At 42.0% G+C, this 25,559-nt stretch overlaps 2 protein-coding genes across 2 annotated transcripts; both read left to right on the top strand.

Annotated features, from left to right (window-relative positions):
- Positions 1-310: 310 nt before the first annotated feature.
- Positions 311-12,979, top strand: LOC119924054 (olfactory receptor 1019-like). The gene is made up of 4 exons (XM_038743135.1): positions 311-393; positions 6,484-6,543; positions 6,820-6,832; positions 12,443-12,979. The coding sequence occupies exons 1-4, from the start codon at positions 311-313 to the stop codon at positions 12,977-12,979; spliced, it is 693 nt and encodes a 230-aa protein (XP_038599063.1).
- An 8,609-nt stretch (positions 12,980-21,588) lies between these two features.
- LOC119924055 (olfactory receptor 10A7-like) lies at positions 21,589-24,420 on the top strand. The gene is made up of 3 exons (XM_038743136.1): positions 21,589-22,268; positions 24,105-24,191; positions 24,321-24,420. Exons 1-3 carry the CDS (start codon positions 21,589-21,591, stop codon positions 24,418-24,420), a joined length of 867 nt encoding a protein of 288 aa, XP_038599064.1.
- The last annotated feature ends 1,139 nt before the right edge of the window (positions 24,421-25,559 follow it).

A 25,559-nucleotide genomic window follows, 5' to 3' on the forward strand; every position in this document is an offset into this window, starting at 1 on the left:
TCAGTTGTACTCAAACACAAAAGTCATTGTGGACACGGAATGTCACTGTTTATTGTTGTATTGTACTTTCCAAAGCGCTTGGTACAGTGCTCTGTACAGAGTAAGTGTTTAATAAATAAGATTTAATGAATGAACAAAACCCATTTTATAAAAAGACAATACCTAGAACTAGAAGACAAAAAGTAATCCATCTTACTGAAGGATTTCTCAGTGGTTCTCTGGTCAGTTTGCCAGCTCCTTTCTTGGGAAACATTAAAGGTTTTCAGGGCTACATAGAAAGCACTGCTGGATTGTTCACTTGCTTAAAAAAATGAAGTACTTACATAGAAGCAACTTCTTAGCAACTGGAGTTCCCGAGTATGAAGTAGCTTCCAGTTTTCATGAGAGAGATAGGTAAAAAGTCTCTCTGACCTTTTTCTTCATCCCGTTGGGTCTGAGCATAGAAAACACTCAATGAGACTAAGCCGGTAGCTCCCATCCTTCATTGTGCTAATGCTCAGAGCAGAATCTGTCTTGGGACAATCTTTGCTGAATAGCTCCATATATTTAAAGGCACTTTAAGGTCCAGATAATAACTTCCTGGGAAGACTCCAGGGAGAGAGTCTGGAAACTTGCCCCATTTGTAATGATATTTGATAAGCTCTTACTATGTGACAGGCACTGTACTAAGCATTGGGACGATGGAAGCTAATCAGGTTGGTCACAGTTCTTGTCCTGCATGGGGCTCACAGCATTAATTCCCACTTTACATGAGAGGTGACCAAGGCATAGAAAAATTAAGTGACGTGCCCAAAGTTACATACTGACAAGTGATGGAGCTGGTATTAGAATCCACTTCCAGGCTTGTTCTCTATCCAGTAGTATCATAAAGCATTAGAACCAAAAAAACCAATAATAATAATAATTGTTGTATTTGTACGTGTAATAATAATAATGATGACGATAATGGTATTTGTTAAGCGCTTACCATGTGCAAAGCACTGTTCTAAGCATTGGGGAGGTTACAAGGTGATCAAGTTGTCTCATGGGGTGGCTCACAGTTTTAATCCCCATTTTACAGATAAGGCAACTGAGGCCCAGAGAAGTTAAGTGACTTGCCCAAAGTCACACAGCTGACAGTTGGCAGAGCCTGGATTTGAACCCATGACCTCTGACTCCAAAGCTTGTGCTCTTTGCACTGAGCCACGCTGCTTCTCTATCAGAACCAAACAAGATAACAATAATAATAATTATTGTTGCATTTGTTAAGTATTTAGTCTATGCCAGTGCCTTTTGGGGGTTGGACCTAACTTGGGTGACTGTGCTGTCCATCCAGAAACTTTGTCTCATGCTCTTAATTTCCATTTTAGTTAACTGTTTGACCTCTGCCACCGTTCCATCTCAGTCTACTGTTTCTGAGCTCTGAGTGAGGTCAACTTATTATAAGGTGATATTTTCTTCCCTTGCCACTGGTATTATATGTTGCCAACTTGTAATTCCCAAGCGCTTAGTACAGTGCTCTGCACACAGTAAGTGCTCAATAAATACGATTGATTGACTGGTTGATTGATTATTGGAAATAGACATTGGTAACCACACAGTTAAAGTCAGGCAAGTTCTGGGCAGGGAGCATTTGTGGAGTTGAGGAGTTAATTTCTTCAAAGATAGCAAAGATCATCTTGGATTCTATTCTATCCCAGTTCTTGAAATACTATATTTTCTTTTGGTAAACCCATCTAGAAGATGCAGAGTACCAAGGGAAATATATATCCAACACAATTCTTCTCCTCCACCTAACTTCCCATCACAACTGACAGCACAGCTATCCTCCCCATTTCTAATGCCTACAATTGTCCATGATTCCTCTCTTGCTCCCCATAGTCAGTCTATAGCCAAATCCTCCCTAAGAGAATCCTTCCTCCATATTCATTCATTCAATCGTATTTATTGAGCGCTTACTGTGTGCAGAGCACTGTACTAAGCGCTTGGAAAGTACAACTTGGCAACATATAGAGACAGTTCCTACCAAACAGTGGGCTCACAGTCTAAAAGCGGGAGACAGAGAACAAAATCAAACATACTAACAAAATAAAATAAATAGAATAGATATGTATAAATAAAATAAATAAATAAATAGAGTAATAAATATGTACAAACATATATACATATATACAGGTGCTGTGGGGAAGGAAAGGAGGTAAAATGGGGGATGGAGAGGGGGACAAGGGGGAGAGGAAGGAGGGGGCTTAGTCTGGGACGGCCTCCTGGAGGAGGTGAGCTCTCATTAGGGCCTTGAAGGGAGGAAGAGAGCTAGCTTGGCGGTTGGGCAGAGGCAGGGCATTCCAGGCCCAGGGGATGACTTGGGCCGGGGGTCGATGGAGGGACTGGAGAGAACGAGGCACGGTGAGGAGATTAGCAGCAGAGGAGTGGAGGGTGGGGGCTGGGCTGTAGAAGGAGAGAAGGGAAGTGAGGTAGGAGGGGGCGAAGTGATGGAGAGCCTTGAAGCCCAGGGTGAGGAGTTTCTGCCTGATACGCAGATTGATTGGTAGCCACTGGAGATTTTTGAGGAGGGGAATAACATGCCCAGAGCGTTTCTGGACAAAGACAATACGGGCAGGAGCATGAAGTATGGATTGAAGTGGGGAGAGACACGAGGATGGGAGATCAGAGAGAAGGCTGATGCAGTAGTCCAGACGGGATAGGATGAGAGCTTGAACGAGCAGGGTAGCGGTTTGGATGGAGAGGAAAGGGCGGATCTTGGCAACGTTGCAGAGCTGAGACCAGCAGGTTTTGGTGACGGCTTAGATGTGAGGGGTGAATGAGAGAGCGGAGTCGAGGATGACACCAAGGTTGCGGGGTTGTGAGACGGGAAGGATGGTAGTGCCGTCAACAGAGATGGGAAAGTCAGGGAGAGGGCAGGGTTTGGGAGGGAAGACAAGGAGTTCCGTCTTGGACATGCATATCTATCTGTCTATCTATCTATCTATCTATCTATCTATCTATCTATCTATATCTATCTATATATTTCACCTGGGGTTCATGTTACACCACTTAAAAAAAGTACACAGTCTACTAATGGAATAATTAAATTGTTGCTTTGATTTTCTGCTATACCACCAAGTTTTGGATGAATTTCCAGCTTGAGTCATAGGGACGGTGGATCATTCAAGGGCGACAATACTGATCGCTGCAGGAATACAGAGAAGCAACACTGATGATGATGTCATTTTACTAATCAATTTCTGGAAAGAAAAGGTGATTTTAGCCTTCTCCCCAGGAGATGATGATAATGCATCCTGCCAGGTTGTACTGTGGGTGAAGTAGATTTAAATTACAATTTTAAATGCTACATAATTAGAACCTAATTGAATTAAGAAATAAATTATTTCCGAGGTTAATTCTTGAATGGTATGTGTGGCAAAGACTGGATGAGATTCTTTAATAAAAGAAAATGAATCATGCACAAAAACTAAGGTATTTCCTTTTTCTTACGACTTTACAACTAATTTCAGCTCCATCTTATTATCAGAAAAATTTACGGTATTTTACTGAATTTAGGTTATCTATGATTTTAAATATTCCAACGCATCACACTATGAGCATCATTAAAAGTCTTTGAAACAGTCGTCTAGGGGTTGTTATGTACAGATGATTATGCTCTTGAGGCATACCCATCAGGATATATTAAAAAATTGCAAACCCTTTCTTATGAATGATTATGAATTTATTCATGGAGTCAGCACATTGTCACAGTGGGTTGACAAAATTCCTGAAGAAAAGTGAGGTTATTTAACAGGTTATCGATAATCAATAAATCAATTACATTGTTTTGATGTACTCTTCCAGGCATTTTGTGCAGTGCCTTGCACACAATAAGCGCTCAATAAATGTAATTGAATTAATTAATTAATTAATTAATACTTTGTCTGCGTAGAACTCTGTACTAGGTGCTTGGGAGTGTACAGTTGAATTAATAATTATCTCTGCCATCAAGGAGTTCCCTATCTAGCAGTTTACAACTATAATATAGTCTACACCTATCAAGTTTACAATCTATAATATAGCCTACACCTAACAGGTCTATATCTTATTCCCTTTTGTATACTCATTTTCAGTTCTTAGTGCTCTGAACATTGTGGGCACTTGAGAAATACTACTGCTACTACAAGTACTACCACTATGACATTACCACAACTGCTGGTAACTCACAAATTATGAGATCAATTTTATGACCTAGTTCAGGTTACTACTTAAAATACATTTTAATACCACTTGTTATAGTGCTTTCTATACTGTTATGGTGGCATAGTGAAAGCATCGCTGTGGCGGGAAAATTTGATGGAGATAGTGGAAAATGATTTAATTTGTCAGTGCTGATTGATTCTCTGCTGGAAATGACAAAGTGGCGTGTCCTAGGTATAAGGTATGTTAGCGCCATCTGGTGGCCTCTTAGACACTACTGTATACTGTCTAATGCCTGTAAGGACAATTTAGCAATGGGGATTTATATTAAGAAAAAAACAAGTAACAAGAAACCTCCTACTCTTCTCTACCTTTTGCCAGATTGAGGTGTAATGGCAAGGGATGGAAATAAGTACCTTACCAAATCAATGGTATTTACTGAGTGCTTCTGTGTGCAGAGCACTGTACTAAGTGCTTGGTAGAGTGCAATTGCTTCCATAGAAAATATAATAGTTGAGGAAAAAAATATGAGGTGGAAATCTCTTTGCATTTCTGGAACTACTATTTTATTTACATTTCCCTTATTACAGTGCATTTGCAATATTGATGGTTTAATAGGTCAGTTGATCACAGCTGTCCAAGTCGGGGACCTTTGAAAAGCTCAATATTTTTACAGTAAACGGGACTGACTTTTTGTCTTGATTGTCTACAAATAAGGTAAACCTCTGTCAAACATATATTTGGTAAGTTCTCAGTATGATCCGGGCACTGGACTAAGCCTTGGGTTTGATATAAGCTAATCAAGTTGAACATTGTCCCATTCCCACATGAGGCTCACAGCCTTAATCCCCATTTTACATATGAGGTACCTGAGCCCTGGAGAAGTTAAGTGATTTGCCCCAGGACACACAGCAGACAAGTTGTGGAGTCGGGATTAGAACCCAGATCTTTCTGACTTCCAGGTCTGTGCTCTTTCCACTAGGAAACCCTGCTTCTATGCAAATTGTTTGTATAATTAGAGACACGGACTAGATTGAGATTCTGTGGTAGATAAATGGATTCCCATTATTAGTGTTAAACTGAAACAGGGAGAGAAAGGCCCAAAGGCCAGATTTAAGGATAGATTTGTCAGGCTGAGTGGTGGGGCTGAGACCAAAGAATCCGAGGGATTTTTATGGTCTTTTTCACTAGGGATGTTAAAGGGATTCTGTGGATAATTCTCTAGGGTAGCAATTCAGCACCAGGAGGTAGTTGGTGGGGTTTTTTGAAACAATAAATTATTAGTTCCTCAAATGGTTAGGAAAGAATGCAATGCCAGTGTGGACAGTTAAGCAGATTTTATACATAGCCTTCTTGAATGGGCAGTCCTAATTGTACAGTTCTAGTATCATGTTAGCTCATTGTGGGCAGAGAACACGTTTACCGACTCCATTTGCACTGTACTCTCCCAAGTGCTTAGTAATGTGAGCCCTCAGTAAAATACTATTGATTGTTATGAGAACTAATGCAGATTCCAAGGTTGACTCTAAAGAGGATCAAAAACTCCTTACTCTCGGCTTCAAGACTCTCCATCACCCCGTCCCCTCCTACCTCACCTCCCTTCTTTCCTTCTACAGCCCAGCCCGCACCCTCCACTCCTTGGCCGCTAACCTCCTCACTGTGCCTCGTTCTCGCCTGTCCCGCCGTCGACCCCCAGCCCACGTCTGGTCTGGAATGCCCTCCCTCTGCACATCTGCCAAGCTAGCTCTCTTCCTCCATTCACTGCCCTACTGAGAGCTCACTTCCTTCAGGAGGCCTTCCTAGACTGAGCCCCCTCCTTCCTCTCCACCTCCTCCCCCTCCCCATTTCCCCCGCCTTACCTCCGTCCCCTCCCCACAGCACCTGTATATATGTACATATGTATATATTACTCTATTTATTTATTTATTTTACTTGTACATATTTATTCTATTTATTTCATTTTGTTAATATGTTTAGCTTTGTTGTCTGTCTCCCCCTTCTAGACTGTGAGCCCGCTGTTGGGTAGGGACTGTCTCTATATGTTGCCAACTTGTACTTCCCAAGCGCTTAATACAGTGCTCTGCACACCGTAAGCTCTCAATAAATACGATTGAGTGAATGAATGAATGAATGAATGATATAAGGATGGTATTCACACACCCCTTATTTTCAAAATGATTTTAGTATTTAAACACTTTAACCTTAATAAAATTTCTTCATTTGTGAGCTTGAGTCCCATTGATTTTATTGCTGAAATAGTCATGAGCAAAAAACGAACTAGAACTCATTTAAAAGTTTCAATATTTCCTTGCTTCTGTTTAGATGCATGTGCTTGTTGATCCTACTGCTATCTAACTTTCAAAAGTCGGACAGACTGAAGAGGTAATAGCACATCAGTCAGTCAATCAGTGCTTACTATGTGCAGAACATTTTACTAATTACTTGAGAAAGTACAACACAACTGAATTGGTAGACACATTCCCTGCCCACAGGAGCTGCAAGTGAAAACTAAACCAATATAAACAGCGGGAATTAAGGAACAAATTATGTTTATAAGTCCAATATAACCCATTTAAATGAAACAATTAATCGTGAAATTCGTGATTTTAAATCACTAAAATCACTAAAACATTATTGTCACTCTCTGTCATTTTGCAGTTTGAAAGATTTAGTAACATAGCCTTATTTAAGTGAAGAGCATTTGAAAAATGAGATGACAAGAACTTGGAAGAAGTGGGTGAGACCTGTATATGGAATGAACAGAAATGGAGGAATCCTCAAATATTTCCTAAGGAAAAAATGATTTTCCTTAGTAACAAAGGCAAAGCAGTCTTTCTATTGAGGTAGTAGGAGAAGCCATTTTCAGTACTAAAAGCGACTCATCTCCTTAATCAGTTGGCAAACTGAAATCATGTGTAGTGGGTCTTAGTTGCTCCTCAATGTAGCTTTTAGTTTCAGTATAGTCAGTTGCAAATTCATTATGGGTGAGGTAACGTGTAGAAAACGTTTGGAAAAATGCCTATAAGCAATATCATACATTGTATAATGAATCTTGGCATTATTTAGAATCATTTATTCTTGGAAGGTTGCCTAAGATTCATTCTCAGTCTCCTTTGTGGGCTCCTCCTCTCCCTCCCATCCCCTTACTGTAGGGTTTCCTCAAGGGTCAGCGCTTGGGCCCCTTCTGTTCTCTATCTACAGTCACTCACTTCCTTGGTGAATTCATTTGCTCCCAGGGCTTCAACTATCATCTCTACACTGATGACACCCAAATCTACATCTCTGCCCCTGCTCTCTCTCCCTCCCTTCAGGCTCGGGTCTCCTCCTGCCTTCAGGACATCTCCATCTGGATGTCTGCCTGCCATCTAAAACTCAGTATGTCCAAGACTGAGCTCCTTATCTTCCCTCCCAAACCCGGTCCTCTCCTTCACTTTCCCATCACTGTACACAGCACTACCATCTTTTCCGTCTCACAAGCCTGCAACCTTGGTGTCATCCTCGACCCCCGCTCTCTCATTCACCCTCACATCCAATCTGTCAACAAAACCTGATGGTCTCTCCTCCGCAATATCACCAAGATGTTTCCTCTCCATCCATACTGCTACCTTGCTGGTTCAATCTCTCATCATATCCCGACTGGATTACTGCATCAGCCTCCTCTCTGATCTCCCATCCTCCTGTCTCTCCCCACTTCAGTCTATATTTCACACTGCTGCCCGGATCATCTTTGTGCAGAAACGCTCTGGGCATGTTACTCCCCTCCTCAAAAATCTCCAGTGGCTTCCAGTCAACCAAAACCATCAAGCAAAAACTCCTCACTTTCGGCCTCAAGGCTTTCCATCACCTCGCCCCCTCCTACCTCACCTCTCTTCTCTGTTTCTACAGCCCAGCCCGCACCCGCCGCTCCTCTGCCGCTAACCTCCTCACTACCTCTTTCTTGCCTGTCCCACCATCGACCCCCAGCCCACATCCTCCCCCTGGCCTGGAATGCACTCCCTCTGCACATCCGCCATACTAGCTCTCTTCCTCTCTTCAAAGCCCTACTGAAAGCTCACTTCCGCCAGGAGGTCCAGATTGAGTCCCCTTTTTCCTCTCCTCCTCCCCATCCCCTCCACCCTACCTCCTTCCCCTCCACACAAGCACATGCATATATGTTTGTAAAGATTTATTACTCTATTTACTTGTACATATTTACTATTCTATTTATTTTGTTAATGATGCACATCTAGATTTATTTCTATTTATTCTGATGACCTGACACCTGTCCACCCGTTCTGTTTTGTTGTCTGTCTCCCCCTTCTAGACTGTGAGCCCGTTGTTGGGTAGGGACCGTCTCTATATGTTGCCAACTTGTATTTCCCAAGTGGTTAGTTCAGTGCTCTGTACACAATAAGAACTCAATAAATACGATTGAATGAATGAATGAATGAATGAATAAGATCATATGTAAGTGACAGGTCAGAAAATTGAAGGGCTCTTGCAATCAATCAATCAATCAATCAATCAATCGTATTTATTGAGCGCTTACTGTGTGCAGAGCACTGTACTAAGCGCTTGGGAAGAACAAGTTGGCAACATATAGAGACAGTCCCTACCCAACAGTGGGCTCACAGTCTAAAAGGGGGAGACAGAGAACAAAACCAAACATACTAACAAAATAAAATAAATAGAATAGATATGTACAAGTAAAATAAATAAATAGAGTAATAAATATGTACAAACATATATACATATACACAGGTGTTGTGGGGAAGGGAAGGAGGTAAGATGGGGGGATGGAGAGGGGGACGAGGGGGAGAGGAAGGAAGGGTCTCAGTCTGTGAAGGCCTCCTGGAGGAGGTGAGCTTTCAGTAGGGCCTTGAAGGGAGGAAGAGAGCTAGCTTGGCGGATGGGCAGAGGCAGGGCATTCCAGGCCCGGGGGATGACGTGGGATGGGGGTTGATGGAGGGACAGGCGAGAACTAGGCACGGTGAGGAGATTAGCGGCAGAGGAGTGGAGGGTGCGGGCTGGGCTGTAGAAGGAGAGAAGGGAGGTGAGGTAGGAGGGGGCGAGGTGATGGACAGCCTTGAAGCCGAAGGTGAGGAGTTTCTTCCTGATGCACAGATAGATTGGTAGCCACTGGAGATTTTTGAGGAGGGGAGTAACATACCCAGAGCATTTCTGGAAAAAGACAATCCGGCCAGCAGCATGAAGTATGGATTGAAGTGGGGAGAGACACGAGGATGGGAGATCAGAGAGAAGGCTGATGCAGTAGTCCAGACGGGATAGGATGAGAGCTTGAACGAGCAGGGTAGTGGTTCGGATGGAGAGGAAAGGGCGGATCTTGGCAACGTTGAGGAGCTGAGACCGGCAGGTTTTGGTGACGGCTTTGATGTGAGGGGTGAATGAGATAGCGGAGTCGAGGATAACACCAAGGTTGCGGGCTTGTGAGACGGGAAGGATGGTAGTGCCATCAACAGAGATGGGAAAGTTAGGGAGAGGGCAGGGTTTGGGAGGGAAGACGAGGAGTTCAGTCTTGGACATGTTGAGAAATATTTTCTAAATTAAAATTCAAACTGAACCTTTCAAGTCCTCACAACTAAACTGGCAAACTAATTTGGTAGAGTCAAAAGTAAGACACTTATAAGATATGTGCTATTTTAAATATGTCCAGTTGCATTTAAAAAAACAACAACAAAAACTACTGGAAGACAGAGAACTTCTCAAAGGCAGGAACCATGCTTTGATTGCCTTTTAGAATACCACTCTGAACACCTTTAAACCCCTATACCCATTTGTTGTGCAACGGATGCTATTGACTAACTATAATTGAATCAGTTCCTTAACAGAAACTTTCCAGACATAAAAAAGTGCTGTCGGCATGTGGGGCCAAACAAAAGTAGAAAAGCCATAATGAGACTTAAGGCTAATGTTCTGTAATAAATATGCCACCCCTCTTTCATGAAATACAGCTGGATCATCTTCCTTTTTTTAGGTATTTGTTAAGCGATTATTGTGTGCCAGCCACTGTACTAAGCACTGGGGTAGATACATGCTAATCAGATTGGACACAGTCCAGGTCCCAAAATGGGACTCATAATCTTATTCCCCATTTTACGGATAAGGTAAATGAGGCACAGATAAATTAAATGTCTTGCTCAAGGTCACACAGCAGACAGGTAGAGAAGCTGGAATTAGAACCCAGCTCCTTCTGACTCCCGACCCATGCTCCTTCCACTAGGAAACGCTGCCTCCTTGGAGGAAAAAGGCAAATGAGCATTGATATAAAAACCAAATAGCCTTAAGTCTACCTGACTTTCCAAATGTAATCAGAATTGGTAATAGAAATGGAGAAATGATCATGGATCAATGTCAAGAAAAACATAGTGTATAAATTGCTACATTTATACCTCTTTATGTATTTGTTAAGTACCCAGCATGTATCAAGCACTGTTCTAAGCTCTGGGGTAGATAAAAGGTAATCAGGTCAGACACAGTCCCTGTCCCACATGGGACACTCAGTCTAAGCATTGAATCACCATTTTACAGTTGAGGAAACAGAGGCACAGAGAAGTTAAGTAACTCACCTAAGGTTACACAACAGACAGAGGAAGAGATGGTATTAGAACCCAGTTCCTCTGCTCCTGTGTTCTTTCCACTAATAATAGTAATAATAATAATAATTCATTCATTCGTTCAATCCTATTTATTGAGCACTTACTGTGTGCAGAGCACTGTACTAAGCGCTTGGGAAGTACAAGTTGGCAACATATAGAGACAGTCCCTACCCAACAGTGGGCTCACAGTTTAGAAGGGGGAGACAGAGAACAAAACAAAACATATTAACAAAATGAAATAAATAGAATAAATATGTACAAATAAAATAAATAAATAAATAGAGTAATAAATATATATATATAATTACATTTATTAAGCGCTTACTATGTGCAAAGCACTGTTCTAAGGGCTTGAGAGGTTACAAGGTGATCAGGTTGTCCCACAGGGAGCTCACAGTCTTAATCCCCATTTTATAGATGAGGTAACTGAGGTACAGAGAAGTTAAGTGACTCACCCAAAGTCACACAGCTGACAAGTCGTGCAGCCTGGATTTGAACCCATGACCTCTGACTCCAAACGCCGGGGTCCTTCCACTGAGCCATTCTGCTTCTCTATTTTGTAGTAAAAACCTTATTTCTAGGGGCTTGCTTGTTTCTAGAAAAAGCAGGGTCAGAGACACTAAACTGTAAACTCGTTATGGGCAAGGAAAGTAACTACCAACTCTTTTGTATTGTACTCTCCCAAGTGCTCAATAGCAAATGCTCAATAATTATTGAATCACTTAATTAGACATGTTATCTTATTATCATTGTTTTATTTATGGAGTTTGTTAAGCTCTTACTATGTGCCAGGCACTGCACTAAGCGCTGGAGTAGATACAAGCTAATCAGATTGGACATAATCCATGTCCAACATGGGGCTCACAGTCTTAATCCCCATTTTACAGATGAGGTAACTGAGGCAGAGAAGTTAAGTGACTTGACCAAGGTCACAGAGTAGTCAAGTGGCAGAGTCAGAATTAGAACCCAGGTCCTCTGTGTGTACTACCCATCCGAATAAGTAAAATTGAGGTTTTGTCATTTCTTTTACTTTTTCCTCCTTTCTCACCTGTATGGAATCTCAATTTCTACTAAAATTAATCAATCATTGGCATTTATTGAGACCTTACTGTGAGCAGACACTGTACTAAGCACTTGGGAGAGTACAACACAATAATAAATACCTTTCCTTTGAGTGGCAAGCTTTTGCTATGTGACCTTGGACAAGTCAATTAACTTCTCTGTGCCTGTTACCTCATCTGTAAAATGGGGATTAAAACTGTAAGACCTACGTGGGAAAACTTGATTACCCTGTATCTACTCCAGAGCTTAGAACAGTGGTTGGCACATAGTAAGCGCTTAACAAATACCATAATTATTATTATTACCTTTAGATTTGTTCCACCAGATCGCAGCTTCTGAATGGCTGAGGACAATCACATAGTTGTGAGGGAATTCATTCTTAAGGGATTCACCGAGTCCCTGAGGTTGAGGAAAATACTTTTTGTGCTATTTTTTGGTATCTACCTCACCACATTAGTGGGCAATCTGTGGATGATGGGGTTAGTCACGGTAGAACAACCAACTCCACACCCCACTGTACCTCTTCCTCGGTAACTTATCCTTTGTGGATGCCTGATATTCCTCGACCATCTCCCCCAAGATGCTGGTGAACTTCCTGTGGAAAAGAAAATCATTTCATTCAGTGGATGTGCTACCCAGCTGTGCTTCATCATCGTTTTCACCAGCTCCTGGTTGTCATGGCTTATGACCGTTACATCACCATCTGCAACGTTCTGCTTTACCCAGCGATGGTGTCGAGAAAGACATGGTTCCAACTGCTGGCAGGTTCCTTTTTAAGAGAGAGCCTGTGTTCTTTGATCCACACCAGCTTTACCTTCCGGCTATCCTTCTGCCACTTCCACATCATCTGCCATTACTTCTGTGATATCCCTCCTCTGTTAGCCCTTTCTTGCTCTGACACCTGTGTAAACAAAATCCTGATTTTTGCTGTAGGGAGTTTGGAAGTGGCAGTCTCACTTTCGACCATCTTCTCTTATCTATTCATTCTCGTAACCATCCTGAGGATCCACTCGGCCGAGGGCAGACACAAAGCCTTTTCCACCTGCACCTCCCACCTGACAGCCAATGTTCTATTATATGGGACGCTGATCTTCACGTACTTGTGCCCCAGCTCCAGCTCTGCGCTGGATCAGAGCCGATGGTGTATATGTTCTACATGACGATGACCCCCATGTTGAAACCTCTGATATATAGCCTGAGGAATCAGGAGGTAAAAAATGCCCTGAGAAGGGTCCTGGGGTGAAAATTGGTACTGATCTGACTCATCTGTCATGTCCAGATGATGAGTATAGGGAATGTCTTCAAGACATTTTTCATTCTGTAACCTGAGACTTCCTCTCTAAAAGACCCATAAATACAACTAGAAGCACCCTGTTAATGGCAAAGGTTTGGGAAAACAGGATGCTTTGCATAATAGCTGAGGGATTGACTTGTTTATTGATTAAATGTTACTGATGGTATTGGTGTTCTCCAAGACACTGTTCACAAGTAGGTATGAGAAAGAAACACCTCGAGCATTGTAGAATGCCTAATTTGTCCTCTAAACTCACTTTCTTGTATTTTCAAGAGCATTAGAAATATTGGCTTAACTTCTCTGACTCATGGTACCATTCATTTAATGGCAAAAGCCTAGTTTTTTTGTGATGCTGTGTTAACACTCAGAGTGGGCAGGAGTGAGCAGATGGCTTTGATGAGGCAGTTTCAAAGGAGACAGCTACAGTGTGCCAATTCTGCCGCCTATAACTGTAAAAATATCATTGTGAAAGGTCTGAACTGGCCAAGGTAATAATGGACTACAAGTCAGCACACATCAATTTGGAGAGTTGGCCCAGTGCTGTGGACTGATAATTAGCCTGAAGAAAACCAAGGATATGCATCACTGTACATACAGAAAACTTTCTTATGGTCAGTAAAATGATCTATTCCTCTTTTTTGTGGTGAAAACCCTGGACTCCGTCATTGTTAAGGACATGAGCACCCAGCCTATGTGCATGTGTGTATGTGTTTGAATGTGGGTGGGTTTATGTATGTGATGTATATGGGTGTGTGTGTGTGCCGTGTGAGGTGGGGAGTTGAGGAGATTTCTATGTGGGAGTTATGCACGTAGTCATATGTACTTTGTTTCCTACAAACAAGCGGTGATTAATTAAATTTAATTTAATTATTTCATTAATGATTGTGATGGGATGTAATGTGGTGGGAAAAATATGGGTTCAATAATGATTAATATTAGTAGCAAGTGTTGATAAAATGAAACACTTTCTGATCATTCCTTTGCATAATTTTCATTACTGGCTAACTTCACCACTTCCCCAGTTTCCTGAACTTGCTTCTAGCCAAAGATAACCTAGACACCATATATTCCAAAATCACCACCTTGATCAAGGACCAAACTATCCACTTTTATGCTGAGAATTGTTTGGAGGGAAGACTCTGAAAGTGTTGCTACTGATTTTTTTTTTTTTCCTGAAGAGAGAAGACACATTTTGGGCCCAGATATTCCTATACTTACATTGATTACTATTTAAAACACATGCAAATGAGGGAAGGCAATCAGTCAGTTGTAACTTAATTCATTCTTTTGGATTTTTCCAATTTCCCTGAATTTCAGGTCATTCTTTTTATGATTTTCTGTGTGATATACCTAAAAGCCTTCTTCTTAGTGCTGGTTTCCATGGTGGACTGCGCCCTTCAAACCCCTGTTTACTTTTTCCTCAGGAGTCTGTCCTTTACGTGTAATGGTTACACCACTGTTGTCATCCCTAAAATGCTCACCAATTTCTGTCCAAGAATAAAAGTATTTTCTCTGGTGGCTGTGCAGCCCAGATGTATTTTTCCTGTTTTGGGAGGCCCTGGGAGTGTTGAATTCTAACAACAGTGCTTTATGAAAGACAGGCCATCATCTGTGACCCGCTCCACTATACACTAATTTTGAACCAGAGGCTCTGTCTGCAGCTGGCCCTGGCTTTCTGGCTATCAGGAATTCCCGTGGCAACAGTATAGACTACAGTGATATTTATATTGCCCCTCTGTGGGACTAATGTAATTAACCATTTCTTCTGTGATGGTCCTCTTCTCTTAGAGATGGTGTGCACAGACATCTTCATGACTGAGGTTTACAGTGTAACTGCGACTGTGATCGTCCTGATGCTCCCCTTTGGAGTGATCATTGTATCTTACCTCCGCATCCTCATCACCATCCTGAAGATGTTCTCCGCCAAGGGCCATCACAAAGCCTTCTCTACCTGCTTGTCCCACCTCATTGTGATCTTGCTGTTCTTTGGGGCTGTGGGTTCGACCTATTTCTGAGTCAAATCCTCCTCCCCCCTCCCCCCGAGATCAAGAAGCTGCTTTATCTCCCCTATTCAGTCTTCATTCCCATGCTAAATCTCCCGATCTAAAGTCTGAGGAATCAAGAGGTGAAATGTGACCTGAAGAGAATTCTAGGTTGAAAAATATTTTATCAGGATCTGGGAGGCTCTGATTTGGGAAGGTGACTTTTTTTTGTTGAGGTGTCAAGAAATCAGTGGTTTTTATTAGGCACCGTTACTAGGTGCAATCCCATCTTTATTACTGGCTGAGGGCTCACTGTGTACAGGGAATATTTTGGGCTATTGGAAAGACTTGTTCTCAGAATTAAAATGGACAACACCACTTCCAACGTAGAAGGTAGAAGGCTAGTAAGAGATGAGTCACTGAGACTTGGAAACCCATAAAATTCGACATTTTCTCAATCAAATAATGGTATTTATTAAGGGTTTCAGCTGTGCAGAGCATTAGGTCAAAATTCTGACCATTTAAAAATTAATGATATGTGTTAATGTTCTATGGATTTATTTAAAAAGTATGGATAAGAGATCAGAAAAATTATGCTGCAAGAGTTCCTGTGAGTTGAAGGTTAGGTTGATTATTCATCCATCAGATAAGTTCTTATGCTCTTGATCCACTCCTCTTACCCATACCACTTGGCTCTTCTTCTGGGGAATAGTCCCTCATTTGCATTTAAACAGATGCTGACATGTCTTAAATACCAATTATTGGGCCTGATCTGTAAAGCAAAGCCATAAGTGAAGTGCCATCTAATAATTGTCAGAACTCAGCATACCCCAAACCATGCACTTGTCTTGTTCCAAAAGAAAAAAAAATCCATCCCTTTGCATAGTAACACCTAGAAATCAAGTGTTTATTCAGGTCCTCTTACCAGAATTTTTAAAAATGGTATTTGTTAAGTGTTTACTATGAGCTGGGCACGGTACTAAGCACTGGACTACATACAGGCTAATCAAGGTGCACACAGTCCATGTTCCACATGGGGCTAACAGTCTTAATTGCAGTTTCAAAGGTAAGGAAACTGAGGCACAGAGAAATTAATTGCCTTGCCCAAGGTATCACAGCAGACAATTGGCAGTACTGGGATTAGAACCCAGATACTTCTGACTCCCAGGCTCATGGGCTATCTAGGTTACATTATTTCTCAATTCAATTTATTAGACCAAGTTGTTCCTATCATGTTTTGAGTGTGGTTATCATACGGTAAATTGAAATGTGGCTGTTCAGTGGTGAGATCCTCAGGCAGGTGTGCTTCCTGGGAGATGGATGATGATCCGCACAGGTTTATGGCCAATGGGCAGAGAAATTTCAATATTCTCAGCCAGATCTCTGTCCCGGGTGACGGTCGAGGTTCCACACTGGTCTGTGGTCCCCTTGCAGATAAACTTCAGTATCCTTGGGCAGGTATCAGTCCCGGGTGATGTTCAATGGTCAGCATTGGTTTGTGGCCACCCATTGGAGAGATCACATCACCATTGGGCTGATTTATGTCCCAGAAGATGTTAGGTGATCCACGCTGTTTTGAGATTTCTCTAAGGAAGAGTTACTAAGGATTTACTAAGAAAATCCATTAGTTACAAGGTAGACCTGAAGCCTGGTATTCCAGGCTAAAAATATTTTAATTAATATTTAACACCCACTCAAATTAAAACTAATTACTAAAAAAGTGAAACATTCAAAAGCAATTTATGTGTAATGGAACCTAAAACTGACAATTGGTCAGTTAGCAAAATATTTAAAAAGTAGGCTTGAAGAGAAGGGCACCAAAGTGAGACTACAGACCAAAGATTCAGGGAGATTACAAATTTAAGAAAGAAGCCACAAGTTAGTTTTGCTGGACACCAGGTAAACAAATTGTTGGGAAAATGAGTAACATTGATAGGAAATCAATCTTGGAGTGTGTTGAACCTATCTTATATTTTCTCCAGCACTTAGTACAGTACCTTGCACACAGGAAGTGCTTAACTGATACCATGAAAAAAATCAGAAAATATCTTTATAAACAAATAATCTTAATAGGGGACAAAATATCTAGTGAATACTCAATGGTTCAAGGTGGATTGGGTATAGCAGGTTTTCAAGTCAACTGCAACATGTACATTCCTTTCAACTTTAATCCTATGTTGCAACCTGAGATATCTGAAGCAGTAACTCCCCATTCTCCATTGCTGGGCTGCCTATCCTCAGTTTTGTATTGTCAATTATTTTGAACTACCTGTGCTATTACTCAATCTAAAGTACACCAATCCTTACTTCTTTAATGAAACCTGAAAGTATTATGGGAGAAGCACTATCCGTGTTTGAGTCTGTTCAATTTTGGTAGACACCAGTAATTGACATTGGCATTAAGGATTGCAACTAGTTAATTTAAACATAATCACAGCATTCGTATCTAGATATACTAATGTCTTCATCTCTCAGAATTCAATCTGATGGGAGGGATTTGTGAGACTCTCTGTTGTGGAACAGAATATGTCAGGAGTTACTTTCCCTGACCCAGAGGGAAGAGTGTTCTTTGGTTCAGGTAAACAAAAAACACTGATTTCAGGGCTGGTGTGAAGCATTGTTTAACTTTTGTCTCTTGCTAGGAATAATTTTTCGTGCCTAGAGAACCAATACTGTCCATTAGGAAAGCACACTGAAATTTTTGTGATGATACATGTTTAGCTATAGAGCTCACTCCTACAGGCATTGTAATCCAAATATTACTGTTGATTTCTATGATTTTTCTGTAAAGATTTGAAGACCAAAATCAATCAGTGGTTTCTGCTGAGCATATATTGTGTGCAGAGCACTGTACTAAACATTTGGGAAAGTACAATTCAATAGAATTGGGAGACATGTTCCCTTCCCACAAGGATCTTAAAATCTATAGGAAAGTCAGTCTGTTCTCCATCAACTAAAGAAAAATTCAGTACTGAACAGCTAATATTAAATATAATAATCAGAAATAAATATTCCACCATCCCAAACAAATTCTCAACAAGTTTTTTTTCACCCAGGCACCTAATGTTTGAAGATAGAAATGAATATAAAGTTTTAAAAACTCCTACCGAGGTTTCAGATTTATAACCTATATGGTATTTCTAACATGAATGCAATGAAAAATTCCAATTGTTTTCTACCTGGCTTAAATTCAGGCAAAAAATTTAGATGGAGGCGTGGGTTCGGATCCCACTCCTGACACCCGCTGATGACACCCAAATCTACATCTCTGCCCCTGCTCTCTCTCCCTCCCTTCAGGCTTGTGTCTCCTCCTGCCTTCAGGATATCTCCATCTGGATGTCAGCCCACCATCTAAAACTCAATATGTCCAAGACTGAACTCCTTATCTTCCCTCCCAAACCCTGCCCGCTCCTTGACTTCCCCATCACTATAGAGAGCAATACCATCCTTACCGTCTCACAAGTCCAGAACCTTGGTGTCATCCTGGACTCTACTCTAACTTGTTCACTTCTCACATCCAATCCGTCACCAATACCTGCCGGTCTCACCTCCGCAACATCACTAAGATCCACCCTTTCCTCTCCATCCAAACCGGTACCCTGCTGGTTCAATCTCTTATCCTATCCCGACTAGGTTACTGCATCAGCCTTCTCTATGATCTCCCAGCCTCCTGGCTCTCCCCAATTCAGTCTATACTTCACGCTGCTGCCCGGATCATCTTTGTGCAGAAACGCTCTGGGCATGTTACTCCCCTCCTCAAAAATCTCCAGTGGCTACCAGTCAACCTACGCATCAGGCAAAAATTCCTCACTCTCGGCTTTAAGGCTCTCCATCATCTTGCCCCCTCCTACCTCACCTCCCTTCTCTCCTTCTCCAGCCCAGCCCGCATCCTCCACTCCTCTGCTGCTAACCTCCTCACTGTGCCTTGTTCTCGCCAGACCCACTGTAGACCCCTGGCCCACGTCCTCCCTCTGGCCTGGAATGCCCTCCCTCAGCACATCCGCCAAACTAGCTCTCTTCCTCCCTTCAAAGTCCTACTGAAAGCTTACCTCCTCCAGGCGGCCTTCCCAGACTGAGCCCCCTCTTTCCTCTCCCCCTCCCCGTCCCCCCACCCTACATCCATCCCCTCCCCCACAGCACCTGTATATATGTTTGTACAGATTTATTACTCTATTTTACTTGTACATATTTACTATTCTATTAATTTTGTTAATGATGTGCATCTAGCTTTACTTCTATTTATTCTGATGACTTGACACCTGTCCACATGTTTTGATTTGTTGTCTGTCTCCCCCTTCTAGAATGTGAGCCTGTTGTTGTCTAGGGACCATCTCTATACGTTGCCAACTTGTACTTCCCAAGCGCTTAGTACAATGCTCTGCACACAGTAAGCACTCAATAAATACGATTGAATGAATGAAGTTTTCCTTTTAGATAAGCACACTTTAGTAGCAAAATTTTGAAAATCAAAATCCCTAAAAGTATAGGCAAACACAGTTTACACTTTATCCCCAGTGTGCACAATTAAAAATTCAATGATTTCACAATACTTTTCAAGTGTCAAACATACAAGTACCTCATGGGCATGACATCTTAAAGGAGCTTTCCATATTATTCCACTGCTTCCTTTGCTGAAAGCAATGGCCTGGAGACCATCTCTCAGGGGTCACCACAATACTTCAGAGAGGCTTTATAATCTAGAACATGAGCCTATCTAATCTACCAGGAAACAACAATCCTCCTTCAAGAAGCAGGTAAATTTCTCAATAAAGTGTTCACCACGTGTTAGTACATAGTGCAGAAGGGACAAGCATCTAGGAAACGGCAGATTTGGCTTCTAATCCTAGATCTGTCATTTTCCCTTTTCCCCTTCTCCCATTTAAAAGAGGAACATACTTCTACTCAAGTTCTTTTGAATCTCACAGTGATGTTGGGAGGGTGGATGGGACAATACTAGTAAGCTCCTCTAGACTGTAAGCACCTTGTGTGAAGGTGACATCCTACCAAATCTGTTATATTGTACTACCCCAAGTGCTCAGTGCGATATGATTGATTGATTAGCAGCAGTGCTTGGTGAATACCATCTTTGTTCAATGCACTGTTGTAGGCACTGTATGTAGAATAATGAGAGGAGGATAAAATGTGGCTCCTGCCTTCCAGGAGCTTTCAAACTAGTGAGGAAGATAGGTACAGAACCAAAGAATGAACATCTTATAATGCTAGATAAGGTGAGCCAGGTGTTCAAAATAACATTTTAAACTAACAATTGCACAAGACGAATACAACAGAATATGTAGGTAGTTGAGTGAACAGTGTGGGAAGGGGTACTGTGGGAAGAGCTCATGCAGGGATTGGAATCTTTAGAGCTTGAAGAAGTGACAGAAATCTGGTTTGGGGGAAAATGTTGCTCATGGGCAAATGAAGTGGAAAGCCTTGGGACAGTGAACTGGTTTTCTTGAGTTGAGTGGAGAGAATGACTTAGAAGGAAGGCAGGTGGCAGAGAGCTGTGAAGTCCACACTCAAAAGATTTCATCTGATATTAATGGTAATAAGTTTTCCTGCAGAATTCCAAGAAATGGAGTGCCATCATCCAATGTGTTGAAGATAAATGTCTTGCTGCTCTTAGAATGTATCATTGGATTGGGGACAGAGAGACATAGGGAACCAGGAATAAAGTTATTAAAAAGATATGGTCCCTGGGCGATAAGGGCTCTTTCTGGGACAAAGGAATGATGAGAAAGGGGTAAATATGTGTAAATATGTCTTCCAAATCTATTTTATGGTCTACAAATCTACTTTATGGTCTACTGTATGGTCACAGAAAGGCTGGGGGTAGATCAGGGGTCAGGGAATAGGGAACCAATTTGGGGAACCTCTATGTTACTAAGAAGCCCATTGTTTCATTTTGTTTGATTTTCTTCTGAAATGTTCACCTTGTCATTGTTAGGTACCCAGCCGGTGTGCATGTGTATAAGTGTGTTTGTGTATAAGTGGGTTTGTGTGTGCTGTTGTGTGATGGGGATTTGAAGAGATTACTATGTATGAATCATGTATTGAGGTGCTTTGTTCCCTGCAGACAAGCTGTGATTATTTAATCCCCTAGTGGGCTTTGCCCTGGCGTATGAAGTTGATAGGACAAAGTGTGGTGGGGAAAATGAGGGCTAAATAATGATAAACATTATTAGCAAGTGATGATAAAAATGAAACACTTTCTCATCATTCCTTTGCGGAACTTATATTATTGGCTAACTTCACCACTTTCCCACTCTCCTGAAATTGCTTCTATCCAAAGAGAACTTAGACACCATACATTCCACAGTCACCTCTTTGATCCAGGACTAAACAAGTTCCAGGTTGGCCTCGTGCTGACAAATGCATGTAGGCAAGACCTGGACTCTGAAAACATTGCTACTGATTTTTTTCCTGAAAGAGAAGACAAATTTTGGGCCCACATATTTCTGCACTTGCACTGTTAAAAGAAAACCCAACACAAATGAAGGAAGGCAATCAGTCACATGTGACTGAATTCATTCTTTTGAGCTTCTCCAATCTTCATGAATTTCAGGTATACCTGTTTATGATTTCACTTGTGATATACCTAATAGCCTTGATGGGAAACTCCCTCTCAGTGCTGGTCTCCTCGGTTGATCCTGCCTTTCAAACTCCCATGTACTATTTCCTCAGCAGTCTGTCCCTAATGGATATAGGCTGCACTACTGCCATCATCCCCAAAATGCTCAACAATTTCCTGTCCAAGAATCAAAATATTTCCTTTGGTGGCTGTGCAGCCCAGATGTATTTCTCCTTCTTTTTTGGAGCCTCGGATTGTTGGATCCTGACAACGATGGCTTATGATAGACATGCAGCCATCTGTGACCCACTCCGTTATTCTCTCATTATGAACCGGGAGCTCTGTCTACAGCTGGACCTGGCTTCCTGGCTATCAGAGATTCCTGTGGCAACAGTACAGACTACAACGATGTTTACATTGCCCTTCTGTCGGCCTCACGTAATTAACCATTTCTTCCATGGCCCTCCTCTCTTAGAGCTGGTGTGCACAGACACCTTCGCGTTTGAGGTGTATGATGTAACCGGAACTGTTATCGTTCTGATGCTCCCCTTTGGATTGATCATTGTATCTTACATCCACATCCTCGTCACCATCCTGAAGATGTACTCTGCCAAGGGCCATCGCAAAGCCTTCTCCACTGCTCAACCCACCTCATTCTGGTCTCACTGTTCTATAGGGCTGCAAGTTTGAACTATTCCCATGTCAAATTCTCCTACACTCCTGAGAGCAAGAAGCTGCTTTCTCTCTCCTATACACACTTCACTCCCATGCTAAATCCCCTGATCTACAGTCTGAAAAATAAAGAGATGAATGGTGCCCTGAAGAGAATTCTGTTAAAATAAGATATTTTCCCAGAATCTGGGAAGCTCTGATTTTGTAAGGTGATTTTTTTGTTGATATCAAAAAGTCAGTGGCTTTGCTTATTCACCGTGATCTAGTGTATTATCATCTTTATTATTTTCTAATGGCTTGAAAGACCATGGAAGAGTAAATCCATTCTCAGAGTTAAGATGGCCAACACCTGTACAAGCTCAGAAGGTAGAAGGTTAGCAAGAGATGAAATGCTGAGACCAGGACATCTGTAAAATTGGGCATTTTCTAAATCAATTAATGGCATTTATTGAGGGCTAAAGATACAGAACATGTGGCCAAAATTTTGTAGCATTTAAAAATTAATGAAATATCTCAATGCTCTATTGATTCATTTCAAAATGTATGGAGAAAGGATCAGAAAAGTATGCTTTAGGAATTCCTGGGATCTGAAGATTGGGTTGACTATTCATCCATCAGACAAGTTCCTCTGCTTTTGATTCATTCATTCATTCAATCCTATTTATTGAGCGCTTACTGTGTGCAGAGCACTGTACTAAGTGCTTGGGAAGTACAAGTTTGCAACATATAGAGACGGCCCCGACCCAACAGCGGGCTCACAGACAAGAAGGAGGAGACAGACAACAAAACAAAACGTATTAACCAAATAAAATGAATAGAATAAATATGTACAAGTAAAATATATAGAGTAATAAGTATGTAAAACATATATACATATATGCAGGTACTGTGGGAAGGGGAAGGAGGTAAGGCGGGGGGGATGGGGAGGGGGACGAGGGGGAGAGGAAGGAGGGGGCTCAGTCTGGGAAGTCCTCCTGGAGGAGGTGAGCTCTTAGTAGGGCTTTGAAGGGCAAAAGAGAGCTAGCTTGGCGAATGGGCAGAGGGAGGGCATTCCAGGCCTGGAGGATGACGTGGGGTCGATGGCGGGATAGGCGAGAACGAGGCACAGTGAGGTGATTAGCAGCAGAGGAGTGGAGGGTGCGGGTTGGGCTGCAGAAGAAGAGAAGGGAGGTGAGGTAGGAGGGGACGAGGTGATGGAGAGCCGTGAAACCGAGGGTAAGGAGTTTTTGCCTGATGCGTAGGTTGATTGGTTAAGCAATTACTAATTGCCAAGCACTGTACTAAGCACTGGCGTAGATACAAGCTAATCAGGTTGCCCACAGTTAGGCTCACATGGGACTCACAATCTTAATCCAAATGTTTTGCATGTGGAAAAGAGGCACAAACAAGTGAAGTGACTTCTCCAAGATCACCCAGCAGACAAATGGCAGAGTCAGGATTGGACTCTTGATCCACTCCTGCTACTAGCACCCCTACCCTCATTTACGTTTAAACAGATGATGGCATGCCTTAAAATCCAATTACTGTTGTGCCAAGGGAAGCGGAGAAGAGTTTGGGAAGTAGAGACAGCCGGAGCCTTTTATAAAGATTAAAGGCTTTATTATAATCAATAAGCAAAGCAAAGCAATAAGCAAAGCACTAAATAATCAATAACAAATTATAATCAATAAGCAAAGCACTAAATACTAATCCAGAGCAAATTATAAAGAACAAGAACAGAAAAGGGGTTCATGCATCACCGATCCTAATTCATCTGCTACATCCAGGTCAACACTTCAGCTGGAAAGCCCCAGGACAGCTCACCCGGAGTTTCTAGAATCAGGAAAATCCCTGGGCAGTGCATCCACTCCCAGGTGAGGCTTCGAGTGAGTTCCGGGACTTTGCCAGTTTTATAGTCCGAGACAAACAACTTATCTAACTTAGTTTATACAAGCTTTGGTTATTTTTGTATCTGTGTTGACATAAGGGCCGTTGTTCCCAAGGGTCCACCCCGCCCCAATGAGCCGGCCAGGTGCCCAGTGCGGGGTGAGCCTCAAGAGCAAGGACACCCTTTTTATACACTACTTTCACCTGCGTGAGTAATCAACAGTCCTTTAACCCCTAACAAGAAATAGGTGTAGAAGTTATAATCATCCTTCGCAGGAGTTGTAAACAACCCCACCAATACTTTCCACCCTATGGTTATAACTTCTGCGAAGGATAGGAAAACAGGATCATAGAAGGAAACAGTGAATCTACGAATTCAACATGTTAGGTCATATAGTCAAACAGATAAAGGCTATTAATAACAGAAGAACAGGGTGAAATACCCAGTTTAAGAATCTAGTAGCAGAGGGAGAATATCCAGTAAAAATATCCCACCAATGATAACTAGTATCTTGGCGTAAGCTAGAGCCTATATCTAATAATTGCCCTTGTGCAACAGTAGTTTGTAAGACATTCTGTTGATAAGCCTTGCATAAAATACAAAAGGAGTTGTTCTCTTGGCCTTCAAAAAGTGGAGGGTTACTGTCGGTATGCACAAAATGGAGTCAGTCATGCCAAGTCTGCTGGTGGACAACAATCCCCCCTTTGATCCTCCCGAGGCCCAACCCTCCTCGAGATAACAAAGGTCTTCCACAATGTCAACGCCTAAAGTAAAGGACAAGGAAAAGACAAAAAACAAACAAACAACCAAAAATCCAGGCACAAAAGAAAAGATAGAAAAATCCCAACTGAAAAGTCCAGGCACAACTGAGCAGACCACACACAACAATCCCTTCAGTGAAATGCAGCATCCAAACGGCATTGTATGTCCATGATCTCGGCCTTTAGACAGGGCTACGATCGAGGGTTGCAGAAGCATCAGGGTAGATGAAGCACGTCGGAGGTAGGCCTTCAGAAGCTGAAAAAAAAACCACAGCACACCAAAAACAAGCCAACAGCAATACACACAAATAAGCAACCAGACAAAATCTCACAGGACTAAGGCCACCCAAATAATAGGCTACTGGCCAGTATTGAGGACCGAGGATTTGGCCCAAGAGGGGAGCCTCGTTTTCACACAGGCAACACGGAACTATTACAGGGAGACCGACATTCAACTAAAATTTCCTCGTGTCTCTTCTCTTTCTCTTTCACACACACTTCCTCTAGCCTTCATACACATACAATTTCCTTCAGCGTCAATTTCTCCACCCATCATTCCTCCCTTCTGGGACACCTGCTTCACAGGGTGTAGA

The sequence above is a fragment of the Tachyglossus aculeatus genome, unplaced genomic scaffold (assembly GCF_015852505.1).
Source record: "Tachyglossus aculeatus isolate mTacAcu1 unplaced genomic scaffold, mTacAcu1.pri scaffold_78_arrow_ctg1, whole genome shotgun sequence".
Lineage (NCBI taxonomy): Eukaryota > Metazoa > Chordata > Mammalia > Monotremata > Tachyglossidae > Tachyglossus > Tachyglossus aculeatus.